Genomic DNA, 18,659 nt, shown 5'->3' on the forward strand with positions numbered 1-18,659 from the left:
ATATCTACTATACTAATAAGAGCCAAAGAGAGTTAGGCCTAAAATGGGTAAAAAAAATGGCGGTCAAATTATTTAATCAAATGGATGGTTCAGATGAATTATTTAATCAAATATATGGTTAAGATAATTCAGATTAATATTATTAATAGAGATTACCTAATTTAACTTTACTTTTATGATCTATTATACTAATAAGAGCCAAAGAGAGTTAGGCCTAAAATGGGTAAAAAAAATGGCGGCGGTCAAATTATTTAATCAAATGGATGGTTCAGATGAATTATTTAATCAACTATATTGTTAAGATAATTCAGATTAATATTATTAATAGAGATTACCTAATTTAACCTTACTTTTATGATTATCCGTTAAGTTTTTCGTTAAATATTCTTTTCTCCGTTAATATTCCGTTAACTTTTAACTTACCCATTAATTTCTATAAGAAAGGTCTTAGGTTCGAACCTCATTTCAATCAAATTTGACATAATTAAGTTTCTCACTCTATTTTACTCTTATTAAATTAAATAAATTAGTGCCTACAACAAAAAATGATACATATTTATTTCTTTAATTTAGAATTATGTGTCTACAATACCTTTATTTGAAAAAATTATTCATTATCAAAAAATTAAATTAAATAAGAGAAATAATTTCATTAGTTATATTGTCTTTATTTTCTCTCATGCAAAGATTCTTTACATTCAAATTTATCAATTGATATTCATTACATTGTCCATTATCTTATTTTTACAATATCTTGTAATTAAGTATCAAAGTTATAATACAAAATAATGTTATATATTTATTTACCAAGTATTCTATTAATACTATGAAATTTTTTTAAAAAATAATTTGAAGCTAATTATATTAACTACTTGGAGATTGGTTGACAAAGAGAGTACTCAAATAACCTAACAAATTGAAGCGGAATCGCTCTATTTTACTCTTATTGAATTAAATAAATTAGTAGTTACACCAAAAAATGATACATATGTATTTCTTTAATATCATGAAAAAAATAAAAAAAAATAGTTTGAAACCAATCATATTAACTACTTGGGAGATTTGTTGACAATGAAAGTACTCAAATAACCCATAACTAGCAAATTGAAGCGAGAAACTACCTTTTAATATCTTTGGAATATGTAATATTTTAAATTTTCAAATTTTTATTAATTTATTTAATCTTTTTTCTTAAACTAGGAATTTTTTTGTCCACAATAACTTATTCAACAATAATGGTTGAACCAAATGAAGCACAAGCAGAAAACCTAAAGAAAGTCCATAGCTCCTATATCATAATACCATTGCATGACGTTGTCATCTATGCTACCAACAATAACTGAATTGCAAATAACAGACTACCAACAAAAAAGGAAGAGAACAAATAGTAAAGATGAAAACAATGACAATGTTATTCAAAAGAGAATTAAGAACACTTAGAAAAATTCAAATGAAAAGTAGTATTTATTTAGACTATCTTTTTTAGACCAAATATTTAAACTTTCGATTTTACAAGGTTGCAAAATTTATTTTAGTAATAATTATAATTAATTTTCTATATTATCTTGGATTCATATACTTTGAGTTAGATATTTAAATAAAAAAAATCGGCATTCAATTACCCATGTGTAAATTTCTCCTATATAATCTTGCATTGATATATTTTCAAATATTTATTTAAATATAAACATTGGGCATTAACCCATACGCACAATGCACGTATAAAACTAGTATATATATATATATATATATATATATATATATATATACTAATAAGGGCCAAAGAGAGTTAGGCCTAAAATGGGTAGAAAAAATGGCGGTCAAATTATTTAATCAAATGGATGGTTCAGATGAATTATTTAATCAAATGGATGGTTCAGATGAATTATTTAATCAAATAGATGGTTAAGATAATTCAGATTAATATTATTAACCGAGATTACCTAATTTAACCTTAATTTTATAATTATCCGTTAAGTTTTCCGTTAAATATTCTTTTCTTCGTTAATATTCCGTTAACTTTTAACTTACCCATTAATTTCTATAAGAAATGTATTAGGTTCGAACCTCATCTCAATCAAATTTGACATAATTAAGTTTCTCACTCTATTTTACTCTTATTAAATTAAATAAATTAGTAGCTACATAAAAAAATTATACATATGTATTTCTTTAATTTAGAATTATGTGTCTTCAATACCTTTATTTGAAAAAAATTATTCATTATCAAAAAATTAAATTAAATAAGAGAAATAATTTCATTAGTTATATTGTCTTTATTTTCTCTCATGCAAAGATTCTTTACATTCAAATTTATCAATTGATATTCATTACATTGTCCATTATCTTATTTTTACAATATCTTGTAATTAAATATCAAATTTATAATACAAAATAATGTTATATATTTATTTACCAAGTATTTTATTAATACTATGAAAAATAAAATAAAATAATTTGAAGCTACTTATATTAACTATTTGGAGGATTGGTTGACAAATAGAGTACTCAAATAATAACCCAACAAATTGAAGCGGAATCACTTTATTTTACTCTTATTGAATTAAATAAATTAGTAGTTACACCAAAAAATGATACATATGTATTTCTTTAATACCATGAAAAAAATAAAAAAGAATAGTTTGAAACCAATCATATTAACTACTTGTGGAATTTGTTGACAATGAAAGTACTCAAATAACCCATTAACCAGCAAATTGAAGCGAGAAATTATCTTTTAATATCTTTAGAATACATAATATTTTAAATTTTCAAATTTTTATTAATTAATTTAATATTTTTTCTTAAACTAAGGATTTCTTTATCCACAATAACCCATTCAACAATAATGGTTGAACCAAATGAAGCACAAGCAGAACACCTAAAGGAAAGTTCATAACTCCTATATGATAATCTCATTGCATGACGTTGTCATCTATGCTGCATTGCTACCAACAATATCCGAATTGCAAATAACACACTACCAACAAAAAGAAAGAAAACAAATAGTAAAGATGAAGACAATGACAATGTTACTCAAAAGAGAATTAAGAACACTTAGAAATTTTTAAATTAAAAGTAGTATTTATTTAGACTATCATTTTTAGACCAAATATTTAGACTATCGATTTTACAAGGTTGCAAATATTTATTTTAGTAATAATTATACTGAATTTTCTATATTATCTTGGATTCATATACTTTGAGTTAAATATTTAAATAAAAAAATTCGACATTCAATTAGCTATGTATAAACTTCTCCTATATAATCTTGCATTGGTATACTTTCAAATATTTATTTAAATATAAATATTGGGCATTAACACATTCGCACAATGTGCGTATAAAACTAATTTTACTGATAATATATGATTGGGTTCCTTTCAATTATTGAGTAACTTGGGCTGATGATCATGTTAAGAAGAGTAAATACCCAAAATAGTCCATCGACTATAGCATAATTCACAAATTGATCCTTAACTATTGATTCAATCCAATTAAGTGCTCAGCTATTAAAAATTTACCCAATTAAGTCCTTCGTCAATTCTTCCGTTTAAAACCCGTCAACTTTGAGGTTAAAAGCCTAATTTAATCAGCTCAGTGTCCAAAACCACCCCCTACCCCGCTGCTCTCCCAACCCCCTCTTTCGCCACCTCTACCACGTCGCCCACCTCTCTCTTAACCTCTACCTCTACCTCTGACGCCCTCATCTCTTCTTCACCATTGCATCCGTCCTTTCCTATGTTGCCTCCCTACACCATCCCAAGAAAAAAACACAAATCTTCTTTCAATTAATATTGGTTGATTTGTTACAAGTTTTCCAGAGTTTATCTTTTGCGTCGTCGGCAACCCGAACTACAGCGAAGCGAGCTCGAATTTGAACCAGGGTTCAAATTCAAGTGGGCCGTAATCGATCTCGAGTTTATTCCCTTTGTCGATTCCTTTTGGTCTTGAAAAGCATTATTGCTGTACTAATCAAGCTCGGCGTCTTTAGATAGCCATAACGACTCCGGAGGAAATTCCGGCGGCGCTTCACTTCCGGCATCATCTTCAATAATGTAGGGGCGCCCAGAACTGCAAATGCGATATGATCAAGGAATTGTGGAGCACTAGTGTGACATTGCTCGCATCCCAAATGTATATATTATTCTGTTAATAGAGTCAAAGAAGCACTTTAATTAAACACACATCAGATATAAGATATGAAGGCTTAAATAAAATAGAAATGCAAATATGCAGTTCATGCTATAAAAATGATGCTCATAGACCAAACTCTCATATTCATTTTTTGGACTACTCCACTTCTTCAATTACAAATGTCAATAGGCAGTTCTTCTGAGCATTTTTCCAGAACTGAGTAGAATTCTATCCAAACTACACCTAACTGGAATGGTTAAAATGTAGTGCATATACAAACTCTAATATTAAATTGCAGGTAAAGAAGATTAAAAATGACCAGGGGCAAACCTGGTTTCTCCTTGACTTGGGAAGAAATGCATTCTTTAGCCTCATCCTAAAATATAGCCAATATTTTAGCAAGCTTAACAAAACAAAAGCACTAAAAAGCCAGCATTTGGAATTTCAAAGCAATTTGATAAGCTGTAAATTAACCTATAAATGTGCTTTAATTGTACTAATTTCTAAGTGTATGTTAGGTGTTTGTGCAAGAAGAAAGCATATTTCAGGTGTTTATGTCTCAAAGATTGGAAACCGGGATCCAAGCATGTTGAAGCGTTAAATGAGGGTGAATCAGGGTGATTTCAAGGCAAAATGGTGCAAGAATGAATGACCAAAATCATAACAAAGTTCAACGGAGCAGCGAAACAAGGATTTAAGTCAAACCGTACCACCGGGAGGATGTCAAGTTGCTGGTCACGGTGACCAGCAGAGTGACACCCTTGACACATTCTGATTAGTGTCAAGCTGCTGGTCACGGTGTGACCAGCAGCTTGACGACCACTCATCAGAAAGTGGTCACGGGAGTCACGGTGGAGGTCACGCCGTGACCTCCACAGTGACCACCGTGACCACTTTGCTGATTTCAGTGGTCACTCTGCTGGTCATGGCGTGACCAGCAGAGTGACGACTGAAATCTGCAAAGTCGTGGCCTGGTCACGTTGGTGGTCACACCGTGACCACCACCGTGACCAGGCAAATTGGTGGCGGTTTTTTTGGCGCAATTTCATTAGTATAAATTGGTTTAGGCTTTATTTTGAACTTATCTTTCAAATTTCTGAAGTCCTCTTTTAGGTTTTCTCTCTAGAAACACTTTAGAACATATTTTAGTTGCAAATCCATTACTTTTTAGGGAGATTTAGAGAAGAATTACTCTTTGTAATTGCAAATTCCGTTACAATTTCATATTCAAATATTATATAATCATTCAAGTAAGTATTTCAATTTCTTCTTTTTGCAATTCTCAATTTCCTTTTGCATTAAATTCCTTGCTTATTATTCCAATTGTTTTAATCTTCAATTTCATTATGAGTAGTTGAATCCTTTATGGATTTAGATTGAATTTCCTTGTATGAATGCTTATATGAACTACATTGTTTAATCTAGGTTTTTCATTGTTCTTATTATGAATGTGGTTGTGGAAATAGGATATTATTTGACACTTGCATTGGTTATGATCCAACCTTTCAAGAGTTTTATGGAATTGGTGTTTCACCTATGAGAATAGGGATTCACCATGGCCAATCCTTCCCACATTTCTAACTTGCCCTTGAGAAAGGGAAGTTGGAAGGAATTATGCACACAAGGTGTTTGATTAAATACCTCACCTAGTCTAATTGCTATGAGAATGGGATTAGAACTTTGGTGGTAGCCAATGTCCACGAGAGTGGCATTGGCATTAGCGTGATTTCCTCATTTCATTGTTTAGCATTGTTTAGCCTAGAATCTTAGAGCATTAAAGCAGCATTTGTACATGGTTATTTGATTTAAATCCTATTCTTTATCATTGTTTAGTACTTTAATCAATTACTTGTTTTATATTGATCTCATGCAATCACATACATCATTTTGGTTAGCTTTCAAACGCTCGATGAACTCGTGTTTAATCCCTTGCTACTCAAATCCCTCCTAGCCATTCCTAGAGGACGACACTCACTAAATTAAACCACTAAAAATACAACTTTCACAATTACAACTCAGAAACAGGGACAGGACCAAAGAAGTGAGAGAGCCATGAGAAAATGGTCAAGAATATCTAAAGAAATAGCAGAAGATAAAGCCTCCCCCTCTCCCAAAAAAAAATAAAATTAAAGGAGCATATTAATAGCCCTTTATATAAGACAAAGAGATGTATTCATTACAGAAAGCTTCACCTTCTTAGACACATGATCGCCACTGCAGCGCTGTTGGCGCACTTTATTTATGACCTCCTCATGTATATTGAAGGTTAATTCTGGACTTCCCAACTCCCATGGACGAGAAAACTCCTGCAGTAGCTAATTATTGAACCTTTTAGAAATAACTTCACTGATTGAGCTATTGCACATATTATAGTATCATAATGTATTACCAGAAATAAGTGCACTAGTAAAACAAGTGAATTAAGATAGACCAGATGAGTAAAAAGGAAGCAGTTGTGCATACCATACTTGCCCCATATATATATATATATATATATATATATATATATATATATATATAACAACAGCAGCAACTATCTTTATGGTAACATCAAGAAAATGCAACTTAAGTACTTTTAATTGTATTGCTTTGAAAACAATGAAACTAAAATTAAAATGTACTTATTCTATATTTATGGATTAGAGTGCTTAAAAGAAAAGGCTAATCGCAATACACATAACTAATCAAAACACAAAAAGTAGCTTAAGCTTAAAAGTTATCAGGTAGAAGCTGAAATCTGAAAAGTTGTTAAGTTATCTGTTATGCTTAAAATGTGGAGAAAAATTAATTTTTTGATAAGTTGATAGATGTAAAAAGACTAAAATGGACATCTTCATAAAATTTAAATAGTTTTAAATTTAAATAGGTTTGTTTACATATTAAAATATAAAATAATGAAACCAATATATTTTAATAAAATATAAATAAGGACATATATTTGAAAATATATAAAGTAAAACAAAATATTTATAATTCATAAAATTAGTTCATACAAAAATTAATGTTCAAACACACAAATGTCAAATTGAAATTACAACCAAACATATAGGGATGTCAATCAGGCCAGCCCAGTCGGTTTCGGGCTAGCCCTGTCGTGTTGTCGGGCTTATCGGATTCGGGTTGTCTGTTAATTATTATTTTAATTTCGGATTCGGGTTAGCCCTAACCCTAACCTTCGGGTTGTCGAGCTTATCGGGCGGGTTAGACTATTTGAACTAAAACCGAAAATGAATACTTAAATTCGATAAAACGGGTCAAGTCGTCAACCGGATCCGGATTCGTTAGAACGGGTCAATCGGATAAGCATTGAGCACATTAAAATTTAACAAATGCAATTGCAACGGTTCGGTTTCGGTTCGAATTTAATTCGACTCGGTGTTCGGTTCAGTTTAAGACCCCCAAATTTTAACATTTCCTAAGCGACAAGACGGTCAAGGGACTTAACGGTGCGTTGTAATAACTATGCATGAAACATCACATAACTCAAATCCAAAATCTAATATCTAAATATTAAATACCAACATAACAAATTAACAATTTATAGGTGAGTTCATCTTTAGTATTTTTTTTTATCACTAGGTACATTTTTAAATAAAATTTTAATAAATATATATTATATATAATTAATAAATAAATAAATATATATATATATATATATTAATTATATGTAATATATATTTATATTTATATATTTATTAAATTTTTATTTAAAAATGTACCTAGGGATAAAAAAGATACTAAAGATGAACTCACCTATAAATTTCAAGTATGTTATGTTTCACATCACTTCTATAATAAAGAATAGTTTTAAATTGTTCGGGCTATCGGGCCATCGGGCTTATCGGTTTCGGGCTCATCGAGCTAATTTTTTTATCGGGCTAACCCGTTCAGGCTATAGCCCTGTCGGTTTCGGGTTTTTTCGGGCTAGCCCATCGGTTTCGGGCCCAGTTGACATCCCTACAAACATATTAAAAAGAAAATACCAGAAGGATTTTAATTAAGAGGGGTAAAAAATACTTTGTATCATTTATTTAAAATAATAAGGATAAAGATGGAAAAAAAAAAGTTAAAAAGCTACTAGCTTATTTTTGAACATTATTGGCTCTTATTATAAGTGTAGATTTTAAATAAATGACATCATTTAACCCACCCAATTAAAACTCTTTTAGCCTTTTCAATTCGATCAATATGTTTCGTTGTAATTTTAATTTGACATGTGTTTGAACAATAATTTTTGTATGAACTAATTTTATTAATTATAAATATTTTGTTTTACTTTATATATTTTTAAATATATGTTCTTTATATTTTTATTAAAATATATTGATTTCATTATTTTATATTTTAATATGTAAACAAACCTATTTAAATTTAAAACTATTTAAATTTTTTGAAAATGTCATTTTTAGTCTTTTTACATTTATCAACTTATCAAAAAGCTAATTTTACCAAACACTTTTAAGCATAACAACTAGCTTAACAGCTCTTCAGATTTCAGCTTCGAGCTTATAGATTTTCAGCTTTCAGCTACTTTTTAGCTTTCAACTACCTTTTCAGCTAGGTTTGCCAAACATAGCATATCTAAAGTAACTTTTCAAAACAAGCTCTTATTTTGAGCTACTAGCTTATTTTGGAAACATTACCAAACATAGTTTATAGCTTATTAGTAGTTTAAAATAAACTATAAGCTCCTAAATAAGTTATGCCAAACAGAGCCTTAGACTATCATTTTTATACTAGCGTTATTACAAAGTTGCAAACATTTATTTTATGGCAAAAACTTGTATGAGACCGTAATCCGTGAGACAGGTCGGATAATTAATTAATGGGTTAATTAGGCAGTTTCAAGTTCCTACTAGATCTGTTTCCCTCTTTGTTTCTCTGCCACATGATTTATTCTCCACTCTCACGCCTCCCATCTTCTTCGCCTCCTATGGCCTCATATCCTGCCCGAGCCTTCGCCTCCTCCTCCACCTCCCATCTCCTCCGCCTCGATTTCCACTGCTACTCCAACTCCCATGATCATTGCAACTTACAGAGAATTTTTGTATAGCCCTATAGAAGCACACACACTGCTAAAACTACTAAGATCAGAAGTAACATTTTGTCTATTGAGACCCGTGATACGATCTCATACAAGTGTTACCCTTATTTTATTAGTGACAATTATAATCAGGGTAACACTTGTGTGAGACCGTCTCACGGGTCTCAATCCGTGAGACGGGTCGGATCTTATTCATGGGTCAACCAAGCGGTTCACGCTCCTACCAGATCTATTTCTCTCTGTTTCTCTACCACATGATTTCTTCTCCACTCTCATTTGTATCAAATTTCACTCTGTTTTGATTTTGTTCTAACACTACTCCATTTATCTCTCTCTCTCGCTTCCTTCTCTTTCTCTTCCATTTTTCCTTCCTAGAAGCTAATTCAAACCCAGACGTTGAGCCATTGCTATCCTTCAAAATCGTTACACACACTTTTAATAAGCTGTGGGATTGGAACTCCAGCATCGATTAGTGTGGGTGGATTGGTGTTTCTTGCCAAAACAACCGGGTTTCTCGCCCGATTCTTGAAGGTTTCGACCTCTAGGGTTCATTCCAATAACTTACTTCGCTGACCCAGCTCCAAGTTCTCAACATCAAGCAGAATCACTTCATTGACCATGCAAATGTTCTTCTTTAGTTTTCATCTAACTTCGAAGTTTCTTCCTTACAATGGTGCATTCCTCTTCACAATCACAGGTTTCAACAGTGCGTCTTCTTCAAAACAGTGTGTATTTCTTCATCACGTTATTTTTTCATCTTCGCACATTATATTGCTAACATGAGAGTTGAAATTTGAATTTTCACTGAGGATTTTCGAAGTGAAGCATTATACAGTGGTGAATTTGAGTTTGGGATAGTTTTAATGCACAATTTGATGTTATTATGAACTAGAACTAGAATGTGCTAGGGATTGAGGAAAACTCAATTTGTGCATTTTGAAATTAAGCAATAAGGTGATGGTCGAAGTGCAATGTGCACTGTTTCAAATCTGTGTAGTTTTGCAAGATGCATTTCAATGTATTTGGTATAATGGTATTGATGCTTTTTTCTCCTGTTAATACATGAGTCCATGCAACCTCTTGTCTCTATTTTATTTACATTTTAGCTGGAATTTGTTTCTTGTTTAGATCATGTATGCATTTGGTTGTTTCTTCCCTATACTTTGTTGTTCTTTCTGTTTCTGTATTTGTGTTAATGGATGATTGATAAAGTTGCTGGTAGTATTGTATATAAGCTTTCAAATCAATACTTACTGCTATAAAGTACTGCATTTAGGCTATAAAGTATTGTATTTAAGACTTAAAGTATTAAATATATCTACCTTAAACTATGCATGAGATTTGTGCTATGAAGTATTACATTTAGGCTATAAAGTATTGTGTTTAAGACTTAAAGTATTGATTATATATGTTTTAGATTTGTTCTACGAAGTATTACATTTAGGTTATAAATTATTGTGTTTAAGACTTAAAGTATTAAATATATCTATCTTAAACTGTGTATTAGATTTTTGCTATGAAGTATTACATTTAGGCTATAAAGTATTGTGTTTAAGGCGTAAAGTATTGATTATATCTAACTTAAACTATGTATTAGATTTTTGCTACGAATTATTACATTTAGGCTATAAAGTATTGTGCTTAAGGCTTATAGTATTAAATAATCTACCTTAAACTGTGTACTAGACTTGTGCTATGAAGTATTATTTTTAGGATATAAAGTATTGTGTTTAAGGCGTAAAGTATTGGTTATATCTATCTTAAACTGTGTATTAGATTTGTGCTATGAAGTATTATATTTAGGCTATAAAGTATTGTGTTTAAGGCTTAAAGTATTGATTATATATGTTTTAGATTTGTGCTATGAAGTATTACATTTACGATATAAAGTATTGTGTTTAAGACTTAAATTATTAAATATATCTAACTTAAACTGTATACTAGATTTGTGTTATAAAGTATTACATTTAGGCTATAAACTATTGTGTTTAAGGAGTAAAGTATCGATTATATCTGCCTTAAACTGTCTATTAGATTTGTATTATAAAGTATTACATTTAGGTTATAAAGTATTGTGTTTAAGACTTAAAATATTAAATATATCTAACTTAAACTGTGTACTAGATTTGTGCTATGAAGTATTACTTTTAGGCTATAAAGTAGTGTTTAAGGCGTAAAGTATTATTTATATCTACCTTAACTGTGTATTAGATTTGTGCTATGAAGTATTACATTTACGCTATAAACTATTGTGTTTAGGCTTAAATTATTAAATATATCTACTTTAAACTGTGTACTAGATTTGTGCTACTAAGCATTACATTTAGGCTATAAATTATTCTGTTTAAGACGTAAAGTATTGATTATATATACCTTGAACTGTGCATTAGATTTGTGCTATGAAGTATTACGTTTAGGCTATAAAGTATTGTGTTTAAGGCTTAAAGTATTAAATATATTTACCTTAAATTGTGTTTTTGATTCTTGCTATGAAGTATTACATTTAGGTTATAAAGTATTATTGTGTTTAGGACTTAAAGTATTAAATATATCTACCTTAATATGTCATATGTGTACTAGATTTGTGTTATGAAGTATTACATTTAGACTATAAAGTATTGTGTTTAAGACTTAAACTATTAAATATATCTACCTTATACTGTGCATTAGATTTGTGCTATGAAGTATTACATTTAGGCTATAAAGTATTGTATTTAAGGCTTAAAGTATTCATTATAGCTACCTTAAACTGTGTATTAGATTTGTGTTATGAAGTATTACATTTAGGCTATAAAGGCTATGTTTGGCAAACCTAGCTGAAAAGGTAGCTGAAAGCTGAAAAGTAGCTGAAAACTGAAAAGCTATAAGCTCGAAGCTGAAATCTGAAAAATTATTAAGCTAGCTGTTATGCTTAAAAGTGTTTGGTAAAATTAATTTTTTGATAAACTGATAAATGTAAAAAGACTAAAAAGGACATCTTCATACAATTGAAATAATTTTAAATTTAAACATGTTTGTTTCTATATTAAAATATAAAATAGTGAAATCAATATATTTCAATAAAATATAAAGTAAGAACATATATTTGAAAACATATAAAGTAAAAAAAAAAATGTTTATAATTCATAAGATTAGTTCATACAAAAATCAATGTTCAAACACATGTCAAATTGAAATTACAACCAAACATATTGAAGAGAAAAAGTCAAAAAAGTTTAGCCAAAAAGGTTTTAATTGAGAAGGGTAAATGATGCCATTTCTTTAAAATAATAAGGTTAAAGATGGAAAAAAAGTTAGGAAGCTATTAGCTTATTTTGAAACGCTACCTAAGGTAGCGTTCAAAAATAAGCTCTTATTTTAAGCTACTAGCTTATTTTAGGAACATTACCAAACAGAGTTTATAGCTTATTAGTAGCTTAAAATAAGCTATAAGCTCCTAAATAAGCTCTACCAAACAGAGCCAAAGTATTGTGTTTAAGGCTTAAAGTATTCATTATATATATTCTAGATTTGTGCTATGAAATATTACATTTAAGCTATAAAGTATTGTATTTAAGGCTTAAAGTATTGATTATATATATGTTTTAGATTATATTTGTGCTATGAAATATTACATTTCCGTTCAAAATATGCCATAATTTGAAAGGTCATGATGTCACATGAATAGTTAGTAACTAATTTATGTCTGGACTCACTTCTTGCAGCTGTAATAATTCCTGCACTTCCTGCTGCAGCACCTGGGCAAAACTGTAAGAACATATTTGAGTTCTCTCATTTTTTTAAAAAAAAAATTGGATATCCAACCCCTCATATTTGTTTAAACCAATGGAAATCTCTGAAATAAAGTTAAAGCTAAGTAAGAAATTGGCTGCAATTCAAACTTTGTTTTTAGTTTGAGGTGCTCTCTCTTGGATTTCCCATGATTCTACTTGATGTTGGTTGGTAACATAGATTCTTAATCACACGCCTTAAATACCCCTAAAACGAAACAGTATTAGGTTCCAGCTTCTGATTTTCTAATTATGTTGTAGACAAAATGTTACTTCTGATCTTAGTAGTTTTAGCAGTGTGTGTGCTTCTATATGGCTATACAAAAATTCTCTGTACGTTGCAATGATCATGGGAGTTGGAGTAGCGGTGGAAATCGAGGCGGAGGAGATGGGAGGTGGAGGAGGAGGCGAAGGCTCGGGCAGGAGATGAGGCCATAGGAGGCGAAGAAGATGGGAGGCGTGAGAGTGGAGAATAAATCATGTGGTAGAAAAACAAAGAGGGAAACAGATCTAGTAGGAACTTGAAACCGTCTAATTAACCCATTAATTAATTATCCGACCCGTCTCACGGATTGAAATCCGTGAGACGGTCTCAGACAAGTTTTTGCCTTATAATCAATATCTCCTATATTATCTTGCATTCATATAATTTGAATTATTGATTTAAATAAATAAATTCAACAATCAATTACCTATGCATGAACATCTCCTATATAATCTTGTATTAATATATACTTTGAAGTACTTATTTTAAAATAATCATTGTGCATTATCACATTCGCACAATGCGCGAGAAAAAATTAGTTACTAAAATAAGCTCTGCAACCATGAACACCAATAGAGAATCAACCTTGAGCTCTAGTTCCATCAAGTTCGATCCATTTTTCTTTTTAATCTGATGTTCTATTTGGTTTTATTTTATTTTTTCGCTGCTATGGCAATGGGCATTGCGTTCTTCCAAATCAAGAAAAAGAAGATGCTTTGGCGGGTCGGGACGTTGGGATTGGGGATTCAACTTTTTGAGAGAAGATTAAGAAAAAGTCAGTGATTAAATGTTACTATTTCAAATTAAATGTTACTTGCTTTTTTTTTTTTTTAATGTCTGTAATAATGCTAATTTTGTGTACACTTATTAATCAACTGAACAATTTTTAGTAAAGACTGAAATTAAATCGAATGACATATTTACATCATTTGTTAAATATTATATACTTTGAAATCATTAATTAACCTTAAAGATTGGGTTGCCTGTAATGTTAATGAGAAATATTGACCACACTTTTGACATTTGCAATGGTACTCAGTTGGTTGTAACGAAGTTAGCTGACCATGTTATAGAAGCACGCATATTGGCAATGACAAATGCTAACACCAATGTACTAATAGCTAGAATGACTATCACTCCATCAAATTACAATAGATTCTCAATTCTTTTTGGCCAAGCTCCTGTGCCTCTTGGAATGAGCGGGGTTTAGTTGGGTAAACTCGGACCGTAAAACGATTGGAGAAATATCCAAAACACCTCATAGGTCTACACACACATAGATTCTAAAATGACTAGCTAGGAGTATTTAAAAAAAAAAAAACACTTGTTTTTAGTATAACCACAATAGATTTTGAAATGATTATTTGGAAACACTTAAAACCCTCATCACAAAATAGTTGATACATTTACATTTTATTCACAACAGATTTTCAATGAAACAGAAGTTGTAGCAACAAATGATTTTCTAAGCATACTTATGATAATGGTGTTTCATAAAATCAGACAAGGGTGAATTATATGTATCACCTACAATTTTGCAATACTCTCTCCACCACTGCATGAATGTGCTCCCTGGCCAGAAAATCTGATAAGATACTGAGTAATTATTTACCAAATCCATCACATACTCCTCAAATTTAATCAGCTCCTTCCTAAATGAATCTTCAACATCTCTACTATTTTGTCCATTTTTCAACAGTTTGCACAATATAATAGCCTCCTCTACATGAGCCCAAAAGCACGAATCCTCGGTTAGTGTAGAAGCTCTACTTCTTTTTGTATCTGCAATCTGGACTGGTAGATCATCCTTCCACCACTGTTCCAATACTCTATAATGCTCAGATCTTCCCTGAGTTAGGTAATCTCTTTTGCCTTTGCTATAGTATTCCGCTATGTCAAGTGGTTCGACGATCCTTCTATAGTTTGTCCCTGCATAAAGCCAACGACCCTGAAAATTCGCCCCTTCTTTCTGAAGCATGTTCTCTGCTTCTCGCACAATTCTTTCCCAGTTCAGATTCAGAATTTTGTGGTGTTGGATGATTTCTAGTTTACTTTTTGCTTCATCTCTGCTTCGGGAGCGAATTGTCTTATACCTGTCATAGTATCCTACTTGATCCACAATGCCCTTCATATACCATTCAAGATGAGTAATGTGTACCTTCATTTCCATTAGTATCTTGTTGGGAAGAAAACCATTCCTCTTGTGTTGTGGAATAGACACTGCCCTTTCTACAATCTTTGTTACAAGACAGCTTGTGTTTTTGCCATCCTGCTTCATTAAAAGCAATAATTTTATGTAAACAAAGAGAGTAATGCTATATTCCCCTACCAGAATCACTTCTTAATATTCACTCATTGACATGTCATTATTGTATTGGATTATTATGTGAACTCTTTACTATCTCAAAATAACCAACAAAAATAAAAGTTTTTCCTTTTTGCCAGCCAAATAGGTGGTCACAAGATCGAACCACGGTGGTGAGAGCATTGATTCTTTGTGCTGAAAAAGATTGAGAAAGTATTGAACAGATACTACTTATAAAGAATCACGAGTGTTTAAAAAAAATGTTTTTCCTTGTTAAGATTTACTTATAGATAATGACATGTCAGAGAGTGATTTTAGTAGGGAAAGTTAACATTTTTCATTCAGAAAACATGTATATGAGAAGTATTTATAAGGTAGAAGAAACTTAAATTCAGCCATAGTTCTCCATATAACAAACAACATGCAAAGGAGGACAATTTGAACATAGTTCAATTACCTGCATTTTTTCAATCCCAATCTCATCCAGTTGTAAAACTATTCCTGCTTGAAGTGGATTGCTTAATGAGTCAGGCAACTTTGAAATTCCCTTGCACACCATTTTCCAACAAAGGCGTTCCAAAATACCGCCATAATCAACAAACTCAGGCCAGCAGTGTCCAGGATTTTGATTAGCAGCAGAGTTTAATAAAACTATAGTCTTCATTAGTTCCAGAACTGATTCAGTGTCTTCAAAACAAGAATAGCCCGATTCTGAGCATATAAGAGTCGTACCAAACGGTCTATATGAACAGAGTTCAGAATTTGAGCGAAGAGTATCATCATTCTGATCTGACATGACGAAGAACAGAATTGGATCTTTGTCATAGACCACGTGCAGAAAGCTAGAGTTCCATCTTGGGTACTCTGAGATGGCTTCTTGGAATCCATTGTCTCCAAGGAGTGGTGAACCAAAAGTAATGCAGAGGGTAGAGTTGCGATACATGCGGGCAGACATGCTATCAAGTAGCCATAAGGTGAAGAGAGATGCCACAGATCCTCCTAACGAATGCCCAGTTATAATAACAGGACGGGAAGATTCAAACTACATGAGAAAAGTCAGAAAACAATACAAAGTGTCAGTAAACATTGCCTTGACACTCCCACAAAGAAGCAAACCCATGCATCACAATCAACACAACGTTTATGCATTATTCAAAAAAGAAAGTTAGAATGCTCATCCCAATGGAATTACCAGGTTTTGGCCATAAATGAAGAATGGTTTAATAATATAATAAATACTTACATAGTAGCACATACCAATAGAAAGCTCTAATCCAAGCATTTGAATTGTCATTCATATCACTATATAATGTGATGTGATGTTAATTAGAATTGCCAAAGGCAAGGTCAGGATTACAAATCTAACCAGAATGACTAACACAATTCAGTGAGAAAAGGTAAGAATGATAGTAATTATCTGACAAAAGCAAAGATACATGGGAAAAATCACCAAAATAACAATAAAAATAAGGGAAAAATGCAATTTTAGTCCCTCAATTATTCCTTGCTAGCGATTTTAGTCCCTAACTTTTTATCGTTGTAATATATACCCCTAACTCTTCAAAAAAGTTGAATTCTTAACCTTGGAGCAGCAAAACTATTAAACTCTATTAAAATTTTACTTAGTATATAGATATTTTAAAATTTTATTATCTTTGTTCTTTATAACATTGTCTGTTTTGGTATTTCATCTGCAAAATAGAGATTTGACAACCTTCATCCCTAAAATTTTTCTTTTCAATTTTTGCACATCGTCTTTATTTTCTCTACATGACCATGTTAAAATCATGTTTTTTATTTACAAATGAAATATCGAGACCAAATAATATTATAATTAAAGAAAACCATTAAAAAGTACTAAAATACCCTTGTACTAATTACTAAATATAATTTCAATAGAGTTTAATTGTTTTGTTGCTACTAAGTTAAAACGTGTAACTTTTTTAAAGACTTAAAAGAATGTATATCAGGTAAAAAATTACAGACTAAAACCGCTAGCATGATGGATCAATTGAGGGAATATAATTGCATTTTTCCCTAAAAATAACAATAAAAATGAAGAGATACCTGGTGTGTGATGGAAGAGACGTCATCTTTGACAGAGACAAAAAGGTCAACCGCAGCTTTGTGGAAATGAAACGAAGAGTTGACTTTGTCATCAATGAAATCAAACTCAGAGGAAAGTGTAGCGCTGAATTCTTGGTATGAGACCAGCTCTGTACCTAATTCTCGTAGATGATTCCCAGTGCAATCAGCGGTGGTCACAAAAGCAATGATGGTACCAAGTGATGCATCCTGGAAGACTTGATGGTTGACTCTCACGGTGAGAGGCGATGTCGGATCATCACGCCCATGGATTTGATTTCGGAGCTCCGAAATCGCGTTCCAAGAACGCCGAAGCACATCAGAAGAGACCGCCAAGCTTGCCAGTTCCTGCCCACTGCTGAACCTATTCAACAAGAAGGCGAAGAAGAAGAAGTAGGAGGTGAGAATTGAAAATGGTTGGCGCAAAGCCTTTAGTTACAAGTTGCATCTGAGAAGCTTACAGGGGAGATGGGTTCATCATTGCCGCCATAGCTTACTGCTTAGGATGCCATTAACAACAATGGGAAATTGAACCAAAATTTCAAAGTATTGGATTAAAATGGACGACCCTAATAAGAAATTTTCAATTGGAAAATGATGTGACCCTATTAGTTAAAATTTAAAAATGCATTTGTCAAATGTAATTTACATTTTTTTAATGAGTTAATTTCGCTAGAGACCCCTATTTTTTGTGTCAATTCTAAATTTAGTCCAAAATTATCGTTTTTATTTAATATCTCAGACTATTATTTTTTTGATACTTTTTGCCTTTTCATATTTTTCATTTGTTATTTTTTCTTATTTCAACTAGTTTAATTGATTTAGGATTTAACTACAAATTGTTTGAATTTTTTGTGAATTAACTCTTTTTTAATTTAAAAAATATTGAATGAATGCCATGCGTATATTCCTACGTCCACATCTATAAAAGTATAAACACATAGCGGTTATGCATTTCTCATATGAGATATGTCAAACGCGGCATACTGGACAAATTATTGTGTGGACCATGATCCATATAATTGTGTGGATCATAATTGTAATATACATTTT

General features: G+C 31.4%; 1 protein-coding gene across 1 annotated transcript; it reads right to left on the minus strand.

The window, feature by feature from the left end:
* Positions 1 to 14,563: 14,563 nt before the first annotated feature.
* Positions 14,564 to 18,176, minus strand: LOC116031431 (senescence-associated carboxylesterase 101-like). The gene is made up of 4 exons (XM_031273642.1): positions 18,068 to 18,176; positions 17,589 to 17,970; positions 15,979 to 16,563; positions 14,564 to 15,485 (listed from the first exon to the last, which is right to left on the minus strand). The coding sequence occupies exons 1-4, from the start codon at positions 18,094 to 18,096 to the stop codon at positions 14,682 to 14,684; spliced, it is 1,800 nt and encodes a 599-aa protein (XP_031129502.1). The 5' UTR covers positions 18,097 to 18,176; the 3' UTR covers positions 14,564 to 14,681.
* Positions 18,177 to 18,659: the final 483 nt, after the last annotated feature.

This window comes from Ipomoea triloba, chromosome 10, assembly GCF_003576645.1.
Source record: "Ipomoea triloba cultivar NCNSP0323 chromosome 10, ASM357664v1".
NCBI lineage: Eukaryota > Viridiplantae > Streptophyta > Magnoliopsida > Solanales > Convolvulaceae > Ipomoea > Ipomoea triloba.